This window comes from Varanus komodoensis, unplaced genomic scaffold (assembly GCF_004798865.1).
Source record: "Varanus komodoensis strain SLA01 unplaced genomic scaffold, ASM479886v1 scaffold21, whole genome shotgun sequence".
Classification (NCBI taxonomy): Eukaryota; Metazoa; Chordata; class Lepidosauria; order Squamata; family Varanidae; genus Varanus; species Varanus komodoensis.
In genome coordinates, this window is record NW_025335589.1 from 4,698,638 (window position 1) to 4,716,571 (window position 17,934).

General features: G+C 41.5%; 1 protein-coding gene across 1 annotated transcript in view; it reads right to left on the reverse strand.

The window, feature by feature from the left end:
- RNF150 (ring finger protein 150) overlaps positions 1–17,934 on the reverse strand; it is a 104,312-nt gene extending 86,378 nt beyond the window's left edge. Inside the window, exon 1 of the mRNA XM_044430817.1 lies at positions 17,457–17,934. Within this exon, the coding sequence (XP_044286752.1) occupies positions 17,457–17,919 (463 nt within the window). The 5' untranslated portion in view covers positions 17,920–17,934. The remainder of the gene's footprint in view (positions 1–17,456) is intronic.

Consider the following 17,934-nt stretch of genomic DNA (forward strand, 5'->3'; position numbering starts at 1 on the left):
GCAGTAGGCCTGGTTGTCTGTCTTGACAATGGGTTAGCTTATCCAAGGGCACTTTGACATCACAGCTTGTTGTGCCATGCAGACCCATGAGGCAAGGGTTGTTTCAGGGAATAACCCTCAAATAACCAGAGAACAGGCCACAGGTTCTTGGAAGAGTGTCTAACCAGCAAACAACCCCTGCTGCCCAAGTTCACATGATACAACAAGCCACCACAAACTGGGTACTTATAGGTTCCCTACAAAAAGAGCCCCCTCTGGTACCCTGTGCAGCCCCCATGGCTAAATCAGGTTTTGTGGGGCTATCATCTAAACCAGTTCCGTGACACTGTTCGTTTATTTTTCTTTCAAAATCCAACCTTGACACATTCTTTCATGATGGTGAGATCTGTAGACCTTAATTTTAGAAATGGTCTCACATGGGACCTAAAAGAAGGCAGACTGGTTTGTGTTTCAAAAGTTAATATCCCAGTTCCATTAAGCCAAGGATGTGCAGAAAGTAAATCTGGATCTACTGACAGATCTCCAGGAAATGTTACATATTTATGTATTTGTGATACTCCTATACAGCTTAATTTAGCAAAATCCATCAGTAGTTCATATATAAATATTATAACAATTTTAAACATTGCAAGAACAATTCCAATTACAGTAATAGTAGAAAGCAGTATGAGAAGATTAAATACAATTAATCACAAGCCAGGGAAAGCCTGGGTGAAGAAGTGAGTTTTCAGAAGAGCATTTCAAACATACCACGTTTTCTTCTGTATGAGGGAGGGTTCTCCAGGGGACGGGCACTACTACTGAGAAGGCCTACAATTCAGGTATAATGTGCTGGCATTATATGGATGCATTATATGGATTTTAAAACGTGTAAACCACCCAGATACCCCAATGGACTGGTATAAAAGGGTTAGTTTCTAAATGATCAGCAAGGCCTCCTATGAAAACCTTGTTATTTTCCCTGATTTTACATGTTAATAGTGTTTCAAGATTGGGTTTTATTTACTGTAATGTTGATGCTGTATCTTATTTTATTGTATTACCAACCTGAGACATTATGAAGGGCAGGATATAAAAGCTTTCAATAAACAAACAAATAATAAAATAACATAAAATCTTAAAGGCTGGGCTACAGGGGAAGCCCAAACTGAGGCTCAGTTCCATGTGCTAGCTCTAGGCAGAACTGATTCAGTCCCTTTCTTCAAGCTAGGAAGAACCTGCTTGCCTTGACCGTGTGTCCCTGTACTCAGTTCAGGGAAGCTGCAGCTAACACCACCTACCCTCTGACTTGACTTAGCTTCATGGCAGAACTTGATACAAGCAAAAGGGCTGCAGTAATTCCACTGAAAAGGAAGACAAAGTGGATTTGGAAGATTCTTGAGGTCAGTTTCCTCCTTCCCCAGGATCAATTCGTTCACCAGTGATGAAAATAGCATTTTCAATGAAAGTACCCTGACTGAGCTGGGAGATGGGAGTTGGAGAATGGATTATGGAGGGTGTGTCCCCTTCTTCCATGATTCTTTATGACAGCCTTCCCTAGAGGCTAGTGTGTTGGACTTCCAATCCCATCAGCATGGTCAAGAGGTAGTCCCAACTCTAGTAGAAAACATCTGGAGGATAGAAGTTCGGAAAGGGCTGGTCTAGAGGATGGATAAGTAAGGCTTGCCTATTAGTGTGATGATGAAAATTAAGTGAAACAGTTAGAAAAAGTAATTACAAATTAGTATAGAATGAAGTCCTTTCATTTAATATTGTAGGATCAAGTAACGGTGTGGACATTAATATGTATTTATACTTGACTATTCCATAACTTAACCGTTCAGCAACATTTAGAAATGTGCTCTAGAAACCTCAAAAATCACCCTCCCTGCACTTTCAGGGACCCAATCGTGCTTTCTTCCTCCACTTGATTTAGTGATCAGCACTTCATGCTAGCTACCCATTTTATGACCAAAGAAGTAATATATATGCTTTGAAGTAGTACAAAACCATCAGAATATTGTTTGGATGAACAATACTCCATTAACAGGGAGATGGGATTACACAAATTAATGGACCTTCTGCATATCTGGTTTCAATAAATCAGTGAACGTATTGTGCCCTCCAGCAACCAAATAGACAGCAATATGATGTAGCTAAAAAGTGCAGAAATGCACCTTGTCAAGATTGAATACTTCCTTTGTGTAGCATGACCATGCAAGAGGTACAGGAATGTGGAGAAGATATTTGAGCTATTATTTCATAATGATGGGAGTGTTCCTCAGTCTGGCTCCAGGTGTAAGAGACAGGCAGAGGAACAGAGAGGGGAAAGGGGAGTTGCATGCACCCATGTTCAGCATCTGGCCCCAATATTTTGATTACTTAGCACTTTCCTTATTTTTTGGAAAAAGAGTGTCATTTTAATGGAGTTCTGAGACTCTGTTTCCTCACTTTAAGAAGCTATATTTTCATTGTCCTTTTGATCTACTCAAGATACAATGTGGAATATATCACATGATCATTCATAGAGTCAACAAACTGCAATAATGACAACAAGCAGTAATGACAGGATGCACTATCACTATGTTGCAATCACCTTAACTAGCAGGTATCATTGTGATGCATAAATCTCAGCAAAACTAAAACACATAATAATGATCTTCTAATGTAATTGTATATTTGCATCTGATCTCCAACTATTCCTAAATTGGAGTACCAGCTTAATAAGATCAGCATACAACATGTTAAACTTTTGTCACATCAAGATAAGTTTCTATGTAGATCAAGAATGTTTTTAGTCCATGTTCCTCAAATATAAAAAGAAAACAAAAGAAATAGAAAAGAAAATTCTGTGAGTATTACTTGAATGCTAGGAGTTAAATACAGGCATCAAGCAATAGCTGTGAAAGCAATAGATTCTGAAACTATTATCTGAACTGTCACTAAAACGCCAATGCTTGCTACTTGGATGAGCTGACTGTACAATATTTCATGAGCTTATCCTAAGCAACATGAACAAAAGTTTTCAGATATTTGGTAAAAAGATGAGGTATGCAAGACAAATGCACAACAATGAAATATAGAGGAGATAACATTTGTGACCTTTCAAGACACAGATTCATTCCTATCACCGCTAAGTATTATTCTACTTAACTTGCTCATGCATTAGAATGAAAGGACTACAATAGTTTAGCATTTGCTTGGCACAAGTAGCTCTTTATGTTGTTGCTACATGTATGGGGTGCAAACTAAAGGATGTGTGGAGTTTTGGATTTCAGGATCACCATTATGTTGATGACACCCAATTCTGTTTCTCTTTTCTATCCAAGAATGCTGTTCTGGTGCTGCATCAGTGCGTGTTGGCAGTAATGAACTGCAAGACGGCAAATGAAATAATGCTTAATTAAGACAGGACAGAAGTGCTTCTGGTCAGAAGGCAAATTAAGGAATAGGAATTCAGCCTGTGGTGGACGGGGTTACACTTCCTCTGAAGACACGGGGTGTACCTCTAGATTCAACTGAGCCTGAATACCCAAGACTGAGTCCGGATACCCACGATTTTGCATTGGCAGGAGTGCTTTTGCACAGTTAAAACTAGGCCACCATCTGCATTCAATCTTAGAGATGTCCGATTTGGACACAGGGATATATGTCTTAGTTGTATCCTGTTTGGATTACTGTCATGTGCTCTACATGGAAACGGCTCTGAAGAGTCTTTGAAAACTTCAGCTGGTCTGGAGAGCTGCTGCCAGACTATTGACTAGGGCTGGCTACACAGCACATGCAATTCCTTTGCTGAAACAGCATCATTGACTCCCAGCCTGTTTCCCAGCACAATTAAAGTTCTGGTTATGACCTACAAACCCTATACAGCTAAGGTCTAGGTCAGGGGTCCTCAAACTTTTTCACTGGGGGGGTCAGCTGACAGATGCCGGTGCTGGACGCAAGCCAGAAATGTGGTGCCGGAGGGGCGCACAGGCCTGCGAGGGGGCTTACAGTCACAAGTTCCCTACCTAGAAATACTGCATCTAGAAACTGCATCTTTCCATATGCACCATCTTCCATACTGAACAATCCTGTCCTTTTATGTATCCACAAGTGGGAGATCACTGCCTATCTAGACTATCAGAAAAGGCATTGTGCAGCCTTAAGTTTTTACAGACAGTGCCTGCTAAATGCAGAAAGTAATGCTGGCCTGGGGTATCATTATGAATGAGTTGTAAAAAAAAACCAAAATAAAATATAGTACTGGAAGTCTCAGATTGCACAGAGAATAACCAAATTCTGTAGTGCAGCATATGCTTTGTATGGAGAAGTTTTCAAGTTCCATCCCTGGCACTGCCAGCTGGAAGGGTTATGTAATGGGAAAACTACTCTGCTTGACTTTGGAGAGCTGCTATCAGTCAGAGTAGACAGCACTGGGATGGATGAACCAACAGTCTCATCAGGTGTAAGGCAGCTCCATCTTTTCCTGTGTGCACAGTTTTCCAAAATATGTACATAAATATTTGCATCAAAGAATGCCCATGCATTCATGCCACTGTTGTTGTTGAGCATACAGGCAACTGCATATGACAATTCTTCCAAAGAATGCTCAGCTGAGTAACATGAACACAAACACAATTTCACGTGGTATAGTTTGTGTGCAAAAAAGCATATTGTGACTGATGCTCCCTGCAATTCTGGTGCCATACTTCATGTGGGATGCATTGCAAACACTACCACAAAATGAGTGAGGTCAGAATTAAAACCCTGTCTCTGAATATTTTTAACTTTGCTTGGTCTTTCTGTGGGCTCTAATGCATTTCTTCCTCCTCCCCTAAAAATATAATCTTTTAAATGACCCTTCTATTAGGGCTGAAAATTCCAGCAATTTCCTGTATCTTGGTTTTTAAGAAGAGCTTGGGGAAACATCTGGCAAAGAATGGTTTCAATTTAATGAGTCCTACAAAGAAGCACAGGGGCTGTTTGGTGTTTAAGATTCTGGAAATCCTACCCAACCCTATAATTCTATGATCTTATAGTTCTACTAAATGTGAAAACTCAGGAAGAGTTACCACAAACTTTTTTTTTAGGGAAAATACTTGAAAAATACAGTTCCACGTGGAAAGGTGAAGCAACAAGTATGTGAATTAATCACTAAGAACACAATATTTCTCATGCTTGCCATAGCTTAGTACATTTATAAGATGACAGAAATCATTGGATGTTCCTATGGCCCAATAATGAGCTAGATGTGCGTGAATGTGTTAACTTAAATTCAGATAAGATGATGATGTTGTTAGTCAGGAGAAGGACTGAGGACTGGGATTCAACCTGAGTTGTCCCCCACTGAGCAATCTGGCCCTTGAATAGGAATGCTCCTTGGTCCCATGCTGTCTTCAGATCCTCATGCAGAGCCAGCAGCAGCCAGAAGTGGGCTTGGTGAGCCTGCTACAATCCTTTCAGTTGGACTTGGCAACAGTTAGGAAGCTTCAACTGGCGCCAAATGTGGCAGCAAAGTTGTAACTGATACATGATATTGGGACACTATTACATCTGTTTTGAAAGACCTGCACTGGTCAGTTGCTTTTTGAGCTCAGTTCTGCCCATGCTGTCTCACAAGGCTACAGCTGTGTTTTGACAATAAAATGAAAGAGGGAAATCAGTGATGCCCCACTCAGCTTCTTGGAGGAAGGGTAGGGTTCAATTGCAATTTTAAAAAAAACTGGAAAAGTAACTCAATGATCATGATCCCTGGGAAAAAAACTGATCATGGAACTAGACTGCACAACCTTTTTAGACCCAAGGACTGGATATGATGCTGGGCTGGAGACCAAGTTATTCAGTGAGCTTCGTGGCAGAATAGGGACAAGAATGCAAGACTTTTCAGATCCCCAGTCCAACATTCAAACTGCCACTCTATATTGGCTCTCAATTAGGAGTTGAAGGAGTAAGAATACAAGTAACAGAGATTGTGTACAAATTGCTAGTGGGGGGTCAGGGCTCCTTTGGGGCTGTCAAGGCCTTGGGGATAACATGTTGCACCAAAGTCAGAGGTTGTGCACCCCTTGATATAAACTTGCCCGAAAAATACTGACTTTTTGAGGAAGATATTACAAAATACACTGTTGCTTCCAAAAACTATTTGCAAAAAGAATTTGAGCATACAAAAGTAGGCTTCTTGCAAACATACCAGAAGCAACAGCTATCATGATCACCATTAAGAAAGTGATGACAAATATAATCATAATAGCACTAATCCTTTAAAGCCATAATCCTATGCATGTTTAGACAGAAAAAGTCATACAACTCCAAGCATACCCTAGTCAGCCATGTTGACTGACTTAGGACTTTTTGTTTAAATGTGCACAGGATTACACATTTGATGTCCAATGTGTTGGACTGCAATTCCATCAATGTTGTCTGGAGAACATGGGAAATGTGGTCCAACACATCTGGACAGCGGCAGTTTGAAGAAGGGGGGTTTAATGGAACAGATGTTTGATAAGCTGCAGTCAGGCAAGACACTAATAAAAGTTCATGTGAGAATATCATGGATTGCTCTAGTACGCACAGAGGATCAACCACACTGCCAAGTCAATTGCTACTCTGTACGATTCCTTCCAATATTCCCAAGTAGGGAAACACTCAGAACATAAAGAACTAATAAAGAACCATCTTTTAAAAAATAAGCTTCCCTATGATTTTTTTCATCACATTGACATTTCCCAAGATTCCCATGATCACACACACGTTTTAGAAATGCTGAAATGGCATCAGACATTTCAGTAGACCGTAGTACAAGTTCACTTCAAGTTAAGCAGCCTAACAAACCATGCACCATTACAGCCTATGATGTTTATTAAGTATTGCTCTCTCTCATCTCCACAGGTCCAGGAACCACAATTTCCATATTATGTAAATTATGCATGGTCAATTAGATTATGAATATATAAGTAAGGCATTTTTAAGTCAGATCACTTGTTATATGCGACGGGATCTTTGTCTCAGTACCAGCCAAGTACCACTGACAGCAAAAGACAGGAAAGATATTCCCATCTATTCTTTAAAGTTAGGAAAGACAGGAGTCTCTTACAAGTATTTTGCCCCCAGTGGAATCAACCCACTGTGGGACATGGATCTGAGATGTGGCACTGACCAAATCAAGCCCTGTCCACCCAGTCTTACTGGAGCAATCCCAACTAGTTTCTCAGGATGCAATCCAATCGATGACAAGCATCCGATGCAGAGTGAGAAAAGAGACAGAGGTAATATCCAGGTCCCTGCTCCTTTTGCTCTGCTTTTCAGTGGCTACCTGGCTGGAGCTCTTTGCAGGGGGAGAGAAGCAGCTGCAGAGGATCTGGTAGACTGGATTGTGCCCTTAGTCAAGTTCCTGACTTTGAAGGGGCAGCTGGTATGATTCTTTCCGAGCCAGGTGAGAAGGGTTGAAAGGAATCAGACTGTAGAGTCTCAGTTCTACTTGTGACCTTGAATCTGGCAATCTGAAGTACACTATGCCCCTCTAGATGCTACCCAAAAGACATAAAACCTATCCCTAACATACTTAAATCAATCAAATTACCACTTCTGGTCTGAGGTCAGACTAAGGCTGAGAGTAGAAGTATGCCTGCAAGAGATGGGAAGGTTTCCTTTGCCCCACTACCACTGTTCCTATACCTGTTGAACACTGGTTCTCTTGGTTAATAATGGAAGAAACTTTTTTTAACACAGAGAGTATAATATAAAGCACACATACAAAACCCCCACACAAACTCCAGAGCATCTAAGCCAAACAAAACTTGTAAAATACATAATCACAAATTAGATATGGAAGCCAGAAATCAGAAAAATTTCCCCAATCACAAGGAGCATATGAGCAATCAGTGTGAAACTGAGATGGTAATGTGCTTGTCTTGTCATGGCCTTGAGTATGGTTGACTCAAAGTGTATAACAAATACAGCAACAGGGCTAGAGAAAGTATTCCTTCACAGCTAGCAACTAGTTCACTGAATAAATGACTTAGCGGAGCAAATAAAAAGATCTGGACCCCCCAAAAAATGCTTAGACAAATCCTTCTTTAAGTAACAAACTTCCTTTTTAACTACACATACTTCACTTCTTTCTCCTCTGCATTTTTATAACTCACATGCTACCTGATTGCCTCTTATCTAGTTGACAAATATGTGAATCATAGAAACTAAGACTAAGACTGAAATGCACTTTTTTTTCCCTGGACCAGAGGAAGCGGCAAACAAACTGAAGATTCGGCAAAGTCCTCCCTCCCTCTGCATCACTCATTTGTCGTGTCACTGGAGGGAAAAGGAGGCGTGTTGGTAGTGTGATAGAGCAGAAGTCAGGTGGCACCATTTTGTGTTGCATCTGGATGGAGAAAGAAATTTCCAGTTGCTGTTCTGTTCTTACTGGAGACAGGACAGTTCTTGTCTAGTTTGCTGACTGGTGTATCTTCTAGGTCTTTCATGACATACTCTCCAAAGTCAGGTTTTAAAACTACATATTTCTTTGTCTTGTTAGGAATAGTTATCTGCATGGCATAGATCTTTGCACCAGAAGATCTATGCCATTGTTGTCTTTTGTAACAATGAAGAATGGCCTACATAGAAAAATGTGCTTGATTTGATCTGACTGCAGAGCACTCCCAAAACTGAAGGAGTAGTGCAAATAAATTCAGTCCTGTATGCATAGGGAAAGATGCCAGTAAGATCTATAAATCTTTCACCTTTCCTGAAGATGGCCTTAAGCACAACTATGAAGCATTCTAGCCGAGTTAACAGGCCATTTCATTCCCAAGAAGAATGTTATTTGTGAGAGGGCCTGCTTCTATCAAATAGCTCAGACACCTGAGCCTAGAGAAACTGTTGAGTCATTACTTGGGTCTTTGTCTGAACAAGGAGAAAAAGGTTTGTCATGAAAGTGAAAGACAGTCCATGAGGCAGTAATTTGCACAACATGGGATGCAACCATGCCAGAGAAAATGCCATCAGAGAACTGAAAGCACCAAATAGCATTACTGAACTGAGATGCATGCTAGGAATGGTGAATGATCTAGGGCAGTGATGGTGAACCTTTTAGAGACTGAGTGCCCAAACTGCAAAACCCACTTATTTATCACAAAGTGCCAACACTACAATAAAACCTGAAAACTGAGGTTTTAGTTTAAAAAAAAAGTCTTACAGCCAGTCCAAGCAAATATCCTTGGCAGTGAACAGACCGGCCATCGAAACACTTAAACGAGTCACAACTAATGAGTCACGGCTCGTGATGTCATTGCCTGGCGCCACTACTCCTTCCGAGCATACACATGGCCCCTATGTGCAATGTTAACCGATGCTCAGCTGCTGGGGGGGACTTGGCTCACATGCCAACAGAGAGGGCTCTGTGTGCCTGTTGTGGCATGTATGCCATAGGTTCTCCAGCACTGGCCTAACCCTACCCTGGTGCACTCTCCTAACCCTAATATAGGGATAAAGTTCCATTGAAAAGAGGGCTATTTTGAAAAAGCCTTCCTTGAGTAGCTCTTTCTGCACATCTCCACATTTCGGCCCATTCTAAACACATTCCAACCATCAAACTCATGCCAGGATACCTCGTTTTTGTAACCCTAACCCAGTAATGGTGAACCTTTTAGAGACAGAGTGCTCAAACTGCAACCCAAACCCAACTTACGTATCGCAAAGTGCCAACACTGCAATAAAACCTGAAAACTGAGGTTTTGGTTTAGAAAAAACAACTCACAGCCATTCCAAGCCAATATATATGTCCTTGGCAGTGCTCTGACTGACCATGGGAAAGCTCGGATGAGTCGCAGCTAATGAGTCATGGCATGTGATGTCATCTCCTGGCACCACTACTCCTTTCCGAGCATGCGCATGTCCCGTATGTACGCTGTCGTCTGATGCTCGGCCGCTGGGGCGCTGCTGGGGCGACCTGGCTCACATGCCGACAGAGAGGGCTCTGCGTGCCCACTGTGGCATGTGTGTCATACATTCGCCACCAGTGATCTAGGGTTATATTTGCAAGAGAATGCAACAGAATGATCCCATGCCCCCTAGACTGTGTCTAGACAGCCACAGGATTCTTTTGAGTTCCAGCTCTGATGCTGGAAAAGAGCTCCAACCTCAGAACTGGGTATCCATGCTCAGACTAACTCCTCCTAGCACCCAGTATGGAAAGGACCATGCCAGCTGCAATTTTTAGGCTGTAAGTGTGTCTGTGGAGAAGGGATAAAATGGATGTCTCAGGGTGGAGACAGGAGGGGACCAGGGCTGCCAGGATAGAAGGAATCTTGGTAGTGTTCCAGCCTCTTCCTCTCTCCATCTGAATTGCCACTGAGTGGGAGAAGTATAGAGGCAAAGGTCACCTCTGCACTCCTCCCATCCTGTAAAGGTCTAAAGGCGTATGGGCATCCCACTATTGCATGCTAAGCCATTACTAAAATTTATTACTTCCTAGTGTGGGTAGCCAGATCTGGAGGTTGACTTTACAAAGAATAAAGGACACAATCTCTGTGCTCCACCCACACAATTTCATAATGCTTACGAACCCAAAATGGATTATGTTGGCACAAGCAGCTAAGGACTAGGTGGAACATCACTACTACTGCATGGTTTAGAAAGAGTGCCAGTTGCATTCTCCTCCATAATTCTTACTGAAGCAGAAAAGCACTATGTACAAAATGCACATCATGCTAGACACAGATGGTCTACTTTCCTCATAGTTCATTAAACTTTAGTGACCTTGAGGAGAAGCCCCAGTACAATGCCAACATCTTCTAATAAAAATAATGAGATTGACTTCAGTACCCAAGTTTGGAAAAACCAATGTTGCAGCATCTTATCATGAAGTCCCATAACACAATTAGATTCTTACAAATTACAGAAGGATGTGAAGACATACAGTCATGCTGTGTAGGCTTTTCTGCCAGCATCTAAAAAAAAAAAAAGCTTTATAGTACCCAATACCAAAATAGTACCCTTTGAAATCCAGAACTCCAGGAACTCTTATACTGTGTATCTGATGAGGATGGGCTAAATATGTTAGTTGTCTATGCTCAGCCTGAAGGATTCCTAAGTGAGTTGGAAGACCAAAGAAAAGAAAAGAAAACTGAACAGTTATATTGCAGTGTATGAGAAAAGAAATCATAGTTGTTGTGTACCAAGAAAATCAAGATCTAAACAAATGCTGTGAGTGAACCCAACACACAGGCCAGGTTTGCCCAAAATGCTAACCAACGGTTTGTGTTGTTGAATTCTGGGTCGTTGGGTTGTGTTCATGAACAACCTCCCTCTGCAAAAAAAAAAAGAATCTATTGTTTGTTGCTGGGTGGTGAACTCTGGGCAATTTAACTATGGGCTGTTGTTAAGTCTGAGCCTAAAATTGTGTTCAGAGGTTGTTCTGTCAGAGATAGCAGGTAAATGCAGTAGGAAAAACAAAACAAAATAACCATTCTACCTGCTAGTACTACAGTACCATGAAGCATCCAGGATACAGGTAGGATGTGGGTGAAGGATGAGAGAAACAAACAAACCAAGGATTAAAAGAGCAATGATTTTCTAGATCATCTGCCAGACAACACCTGCATAGAGTAACAAACCATAGGTTAACTATGGCCTAAATAAACCTAGGTTACCATTATGTGTGAACGAGGACACAGTATAGTCTAACCAACATAAATAACAGCATTGTAGTATCTTCTGACTACTACAAACTAAATTTGTATAATGGAAAGAAACATTTAATTACTACATATTTATAAAATAAAACTTATTTTAAAATGCTAGCAGCCAATTCTGAATTTAGAGACTGTGAACTACCATTTGGCTGTTTACTATTACCTGCCATGATGTTGTCAAACACATGAAGAATGCCTTTTTGCTTTGGCCTAAAGGAAATCGTGAGTGACAATGTAACTTATTTTCCAAGAGGAGAATTTCAGTCATTTTGGACATGTTAGAACTTTTGTCATATTATCACAAGCCTCAGCTCTACCCTTGTATACATGGCAAGGCAACAGGAGCTGTACAAATTGTACAGAACATTGTACAGAAAATGTTGATCCAGAATCAACTATACTGTTCTTTTAAGTCAAAGGGACAACATTACTGATAACTACAAGTTATAGTTCAGCAGACTTGTTAAGAGGAAGAAAAACCAGGACACCTATTCCAGCTCCAAAATGATCTAATTCCAAAGTAATCCTGACCTGGAAAAAGCTGTCTCTTCAATTTGCCAAGCTGGAAGAAGTTATGGACATTTCTATAACTGGCTCTATCAGTGTCAGAAATAAAAAAGGAAGCTTATATCAAATTTGATTTAAGAAAAGAAATTGCTGTTGCATAAGGAAAGAATGAAGAATTCAGATAAGTGTTCTATATGAGGTCTCAAGAAAAAAATTTACAGAAAACCATGTCTATTTCCTACCCTTGAGAAGGTACAGTTCATCTAATGAGAATCTGCCCAAGCTATCTTGTGAAACTTGTTCTGATCAAGTTATTTGGGAACCTTTGAGATTCAATAACGATAACCACAATTATCAAACATTTCAGCAGTACTGGTTTGCTGCTTTAAACTATACAGGGAGGTGTGTGGATAGTGTCCTTAAATGGTTTATCTCTAGGTGGCACTAAATGTCACTGTTTCTAGGTGGAGTGAGTTTTCTGTTCTTTTCTTGGTAGCCAGAGCAGTAAAGTTCTCATTTAGCTTGAATGTGTCCTCTTGACAGGAGGACACATCAAGCTAAATGAGAACTTTCTTGACAGAAACATTCACACTTATGAAAGTTGGAAACTTTTTTAAAGCTGAGATTCTGAAGTTGGTACACACTGGACCCCCACGCCCCTACCAGGAACACTGCAATCTAACTAAATTGCAACATTAAATAGTCAAAACCATACCTTACTAGACACAGGAAATGAGCACTAATGGGGTATAAAAATGTGTGGTCAACAAAACTTTCAAAAAATAAGAAACTATGGATTCAGATGGGAACATGGTAGGTCTCCATTTTAATAATTTTCTTGCCCCAATTATCTGTAGAGAAGTTCAAAGTGTGCAGCCCTCCATCCTGTAAAGGTGAAGTCTTTTCATCCTTGAGCCACTGTATATCTCTAGGCACACATAATGACCAGTGCAGCCCCCATTTCTATGGTTCAGTGCAAGAGGCTCTCTGATCCAAATCTCTTAGCATATACACTCATAGGAAATTTTCTGGAATGCATCCATGTTTTTGTCCGATTTGGACAGATTGAAGAAAATGTGTTAGAATATTTCATTGTAACACTTTCTACATGAAAAATAAATGTGGAATACATTATGTCAGAGCCAGTAGCCAAGACAGGAGTTAACGGAGCAAGTTTCAAAATGAGGCAATATTAGAAATGGTCCAAAATGCTTCCCCAATCTGCTTGGAAGGCAATTCAGAGGCAAACTGCGTTTAAAGAGAGAGAGAGCAGCACTCAGCATTTTTCTGGGACATGCCTGCAATACCAGGCCTAATGATCCTCAGATTTCAATTCTCCACTGGTGATCAACAGCAAACCTTCAAACTTTCCCTTGAGACTTAAGCTGAATTCACCATTGAAAAATGGATTTTCCACGCTTTGTCTAGAAAAGTCTTGTTAGCTTCAGTTTCCGCTTGTAGGGCACTGGTGCCACTGGCAGCTTCCCTCCTGAGGCAAACAGCAGCTTCAGGAGCAAATTCAATTTGGGCGCAGAAGGAAAAGGGGCAACCCCACTTCCATTCCCGCCATGGACCCAATCCTGATCATTCCCTCACTGCTGTTTAACCAGCACAAAATGCATTAATCCTGTAACTTGATCCCATCTCCTCTGTGCAGGCTAGGTGCGTTTTGGATACAGGGTCATGAAAAATACAGAATTTAAAAGGGCTGGTGACCAAGCATCGTTATTCTTTTCCCTGGCTTAAAGTAAGGAGCTCCTACAAAGGACACTCTACATTACAGCAGCATGCCTCTACTGCAGTCAGCAGCTAATAGAGTGAGTCATACAGTCTCTCATTCAAGACTCCTCTTAGCTAGGATGAAGTCACTAGGTAGCCTACAAGGAGCCACTATTTTTGCAACCTGTCTTGCAATGAGAGCCTCCAAAGTGGCTGAGATACAAAATGCCCTATGTATAGGAGGAAAGCGCATCTGCTCTTGGTTGGTGTATGGTGTCTGAGTGCAACAGTTTTGCTTTCCAACTGCAGCCCTTCAAACTACATTAAAACCCGCTCTAGAGCAGGGTTGGCAGAAAGTGTATCCAAATCTACTGCATGATTTACAGTAGAATATTACGGATTTCTGACTCCCAAGCGTTCAACAATAGTAGCAACAAGATGGCTCCTGCATCTCAGGAAATTATATTGCTGAAACTGAGAAAGCTAGGGGAAATAGGAACATATTTGTATGTGAAAAGACTGAGTATAGTTCAGTTCTGCTATTCAAAATAAGTTCTTAGGCTAAGAATAATTGAGTTCTAAATATGTTTCTTTGGAGCTGGTTCTAGTAACAAACCAAACAGATCCTGCCAGCCTGGCATTTGCTCACTCCTACTCTAGAGGGTTTCTTAGCCTTAGGAACTGCTTAGGGTGAAAGACTGTAGTGATTTGGTTCCAACAGAAGCCCCATTGCATGTATAGAATTCTGCATGTTATCCTCTGGATCTTAATCAATAATGCTGAAATGTGCTGGTGTAAAATACGCAATATGGAAATAATACAAGACTGAGAGGATTGCTTAAAATCCACTAAAATAAAATTAAGCATACTTCGACTTCACAACACATCTACCCATAGCAAGGCTGGATAAACTAAGATCAGCCATAAAAAAAGCATCCAAAGAAGCTGCAAAGTTTGGAGTAAACAATACATGAAGCTGCTCAATATTAACAGATACAGTAAAAGCATGTTTCTACAAGCACTGACTACAAGAACTGGCATTTTTTAAATTCTAAATTTTAAAAACTGTATGTTGTTAACACATTGCCAAGAGTTTTCTAACAAACATGTATCCGTTTAGGACAAATATACAATTTATGGTGCACTAAAAACAACACGCAAACCAAAGTACATGAATTGAACCAATACTTCACTTTTCTAAAGCACATCCCCATTCTTTGCTAAAGCAATCAAAGGTTCAAGCCAACTGTTAGCATATGAGCATAGTGACAGTGTAAAAACCCTCTTCCCCTCTGTAAAACCCAGTGCCTTCCAAATGTATTTTTATTTATTTATTAAAACATTTCTATGCCGCCCCTTGCCAAGGCCTCGGGGTGGCTTACAACATCGAATACAAAATACATTAAAACAGGCTACAGCCTAAAACAGGTATTAGGCTCCAGTTCCCAGAATACTTCATAATATGTGGAGAGATTCAGAAAATTGGAGTCTAACACATAGGAGGGCACCGGGGCAAAATGGCCTATCATTCATTACCAGAAGAAATCAAAGCAGTCATCTAAAGAGAAATCCAAATGACATTCACATAAAAGTTGTAAGAAGATCAAGAAATCTCTGGAAGCCATCAGAGCAACAGACCGGTTTAATTAAAAAAAAAAAACGCTTCTTGAATTCACTCATCTAAAACACACAAAAGCAAAGTAAGCTTCAGATTATGAGGGTCTAGCTACCAAAAGTCAAATATACCCTGTACATTAACAGCTGCAGAAAACATTCATTTTGTTTTTGTACTACTTTAATAGCCCAATCCAATGTAATTATTCCCCTTACATTCAATTAGATCTATTCCTATTTAAGTGGGCAAAGGTTATGGTTATTAAAAAAAAGAACTGATGTTGTGCTACCACTTTTGACTATACATTCTTCTCTAACCTGAAGAAGAGACCAACTACAACCTCATGCATGCTTACATGGGAGTAAGTCCCACTGAAGTTAGTGATCCTTCCTTCCAAAGGAACTTCTTTACTATTATGCTGCAATTTGGGGTCAGCCACCTGGGTTCAATTAGAGATGCATGCAGTCCAAATTAGTAAGAGGCATTTGATTCTGCATAAAAAGAATCTTTCAGAACAAAATGCAAGTAGCATTTGAAAGACTAAGGACTCTGCCAAAAAGAACATGTCATAGCTGTGTGTGTTTAAATACATTATTTCCAAAGAGTGGTATTAAATAAAGAAGACAAGATTTTAATTGTAGAGGCTGCTTTTGTACCTGTGCCATTTTGCAATTTTTCTCTCTCATGACAAGCTAGATTATGTCTAGTAGCAATGATCCTTTAAGATCAATACCTTGAGCATTGCAAAGGATAAAGGAATGCAAAGAAGTCTTCATATAGATAATATATAAAATTAGATAATAATTCATGGCATAGAAACACAGATACTGTACTGAGAGCACATCTCCCAGTAAAATCTTTTCAAAATAATTAACCTAATTGCATTCCTGGCATCCTGAATAGCTCATTCTCAACACAGCTGCTCCACAACCAGAGCAACTGAAGCCAAAGCCACTAAAATGCATACAACACCACCACCACTCTGCACAGAAACCACAAACTCCCTGGAAGTCAGGAAGTGGCCTCAAACTCCAGAACTTTAAAACTTTCCCAATCACGCTGAAAGACGTCATTTCCATCAGTATGCTTATTGCCCTGTCATTTTATTGCTTCCTGCCCTCTTCAAAAGTTCTAGGAAGGATGATTTACAATTTGCGTTAATTGCAGTATGCAACCGCAGCAATATTTTCATTTAGGAGAAGTCCAACAATGTAGAAAGAGAAGAGATTTAATTCAGGATACTGAATGCTTAAATTATTACAGAGGAATGCAGACCCAAACTAGCTTGACTGGATTTCTGAAGGAGCACTGAAAGCAAATGGACACATCTGGGACACCCACTAAAAAGGCTGAGAGAGAAACCAAAGGACAGGATGCAAAATTTTCCTCAATGTTGTCATTCCACCAGGCAGGTTGTGCCACGAACATTCCATTCCGTGCACTAATTCTCTTTCCAGCTCATCACAAGATACCCAATATGGTGGCCCACACATGTTTTAAGCCACAGTTCTTGGCATTCCTATTAGCCATGCTGGCTGGGGAATGCTGGGAAGTAAACTCCAAAACATCTGGGGGACACCAGGGTGGAGAAGCTTGCCCGACTGCGTGCGTCTTTCTCTCTGCCCGCCACCTGCAGGGTTCGTGCCGCCCTGCTATCAAAAGCGCCCTTGGCGATCATGTACCATTCAGGTCTCCCAAGATGCGTCCCATCCCACGCTCCCCCGGTTTTCGGGACGACAGCCAGCATCACAACTAAAGAGGAGCGGGAAGGGAAAGAGAGGGGGTGGGGAACTCGCTCCCGCTGAATCTAGCGCCCAACGCTGCCTGCTTTCCACAGCACAAGCCGGAGCTCAGGATATTAACCCTGGCCCTGGCCGGGCTATTAATAACATCCTCTGGTGGCGCGCCCCGTCTCGGGAATCCTGCCAAGAGGAAAGGGGCGTCTTGGCAGGAGGGCGCCTCACCTGCAGGGGGCATGGTGATGGTCTCGTTGGCGTTGCTGGAGCCCACGTTGTAGATGACCACGGCCGAGGCGTTCTGGGAGGCGGCGTGGCGGATCTTATCCTTGTACGTGCAGTTCCCTTTGGGGATGAGCGCGATCCAGATCTTGCCCGGCCCGGGCGCGGCGAACTTGGCGTTGGGGTCGCAGGCTTGCCTGTCGGCGGCCGCCGAGGTCATCGCCACCTGCCCCCAGACATCGTGCTTAGGTGACTGTTCCCCATAGCGGCCGCACTCCGTCTTCTCGCTGCGCAGCTCGCCGCCGCCGCCGCCTCCGGGATCCGGGTAAGTGATGTTCACGAAGGCCGTGTACCACTCCTCTTTCTCGGCCACCGTGAAATCCAGGCACAGCAGATGCACGAAACAAAAGGAAAGCAGCCATGTTGAGAGAGCCAGACTGCGGCACGCTTGGATCACAGACATTGCCATCTTTGGCTGCTGCCG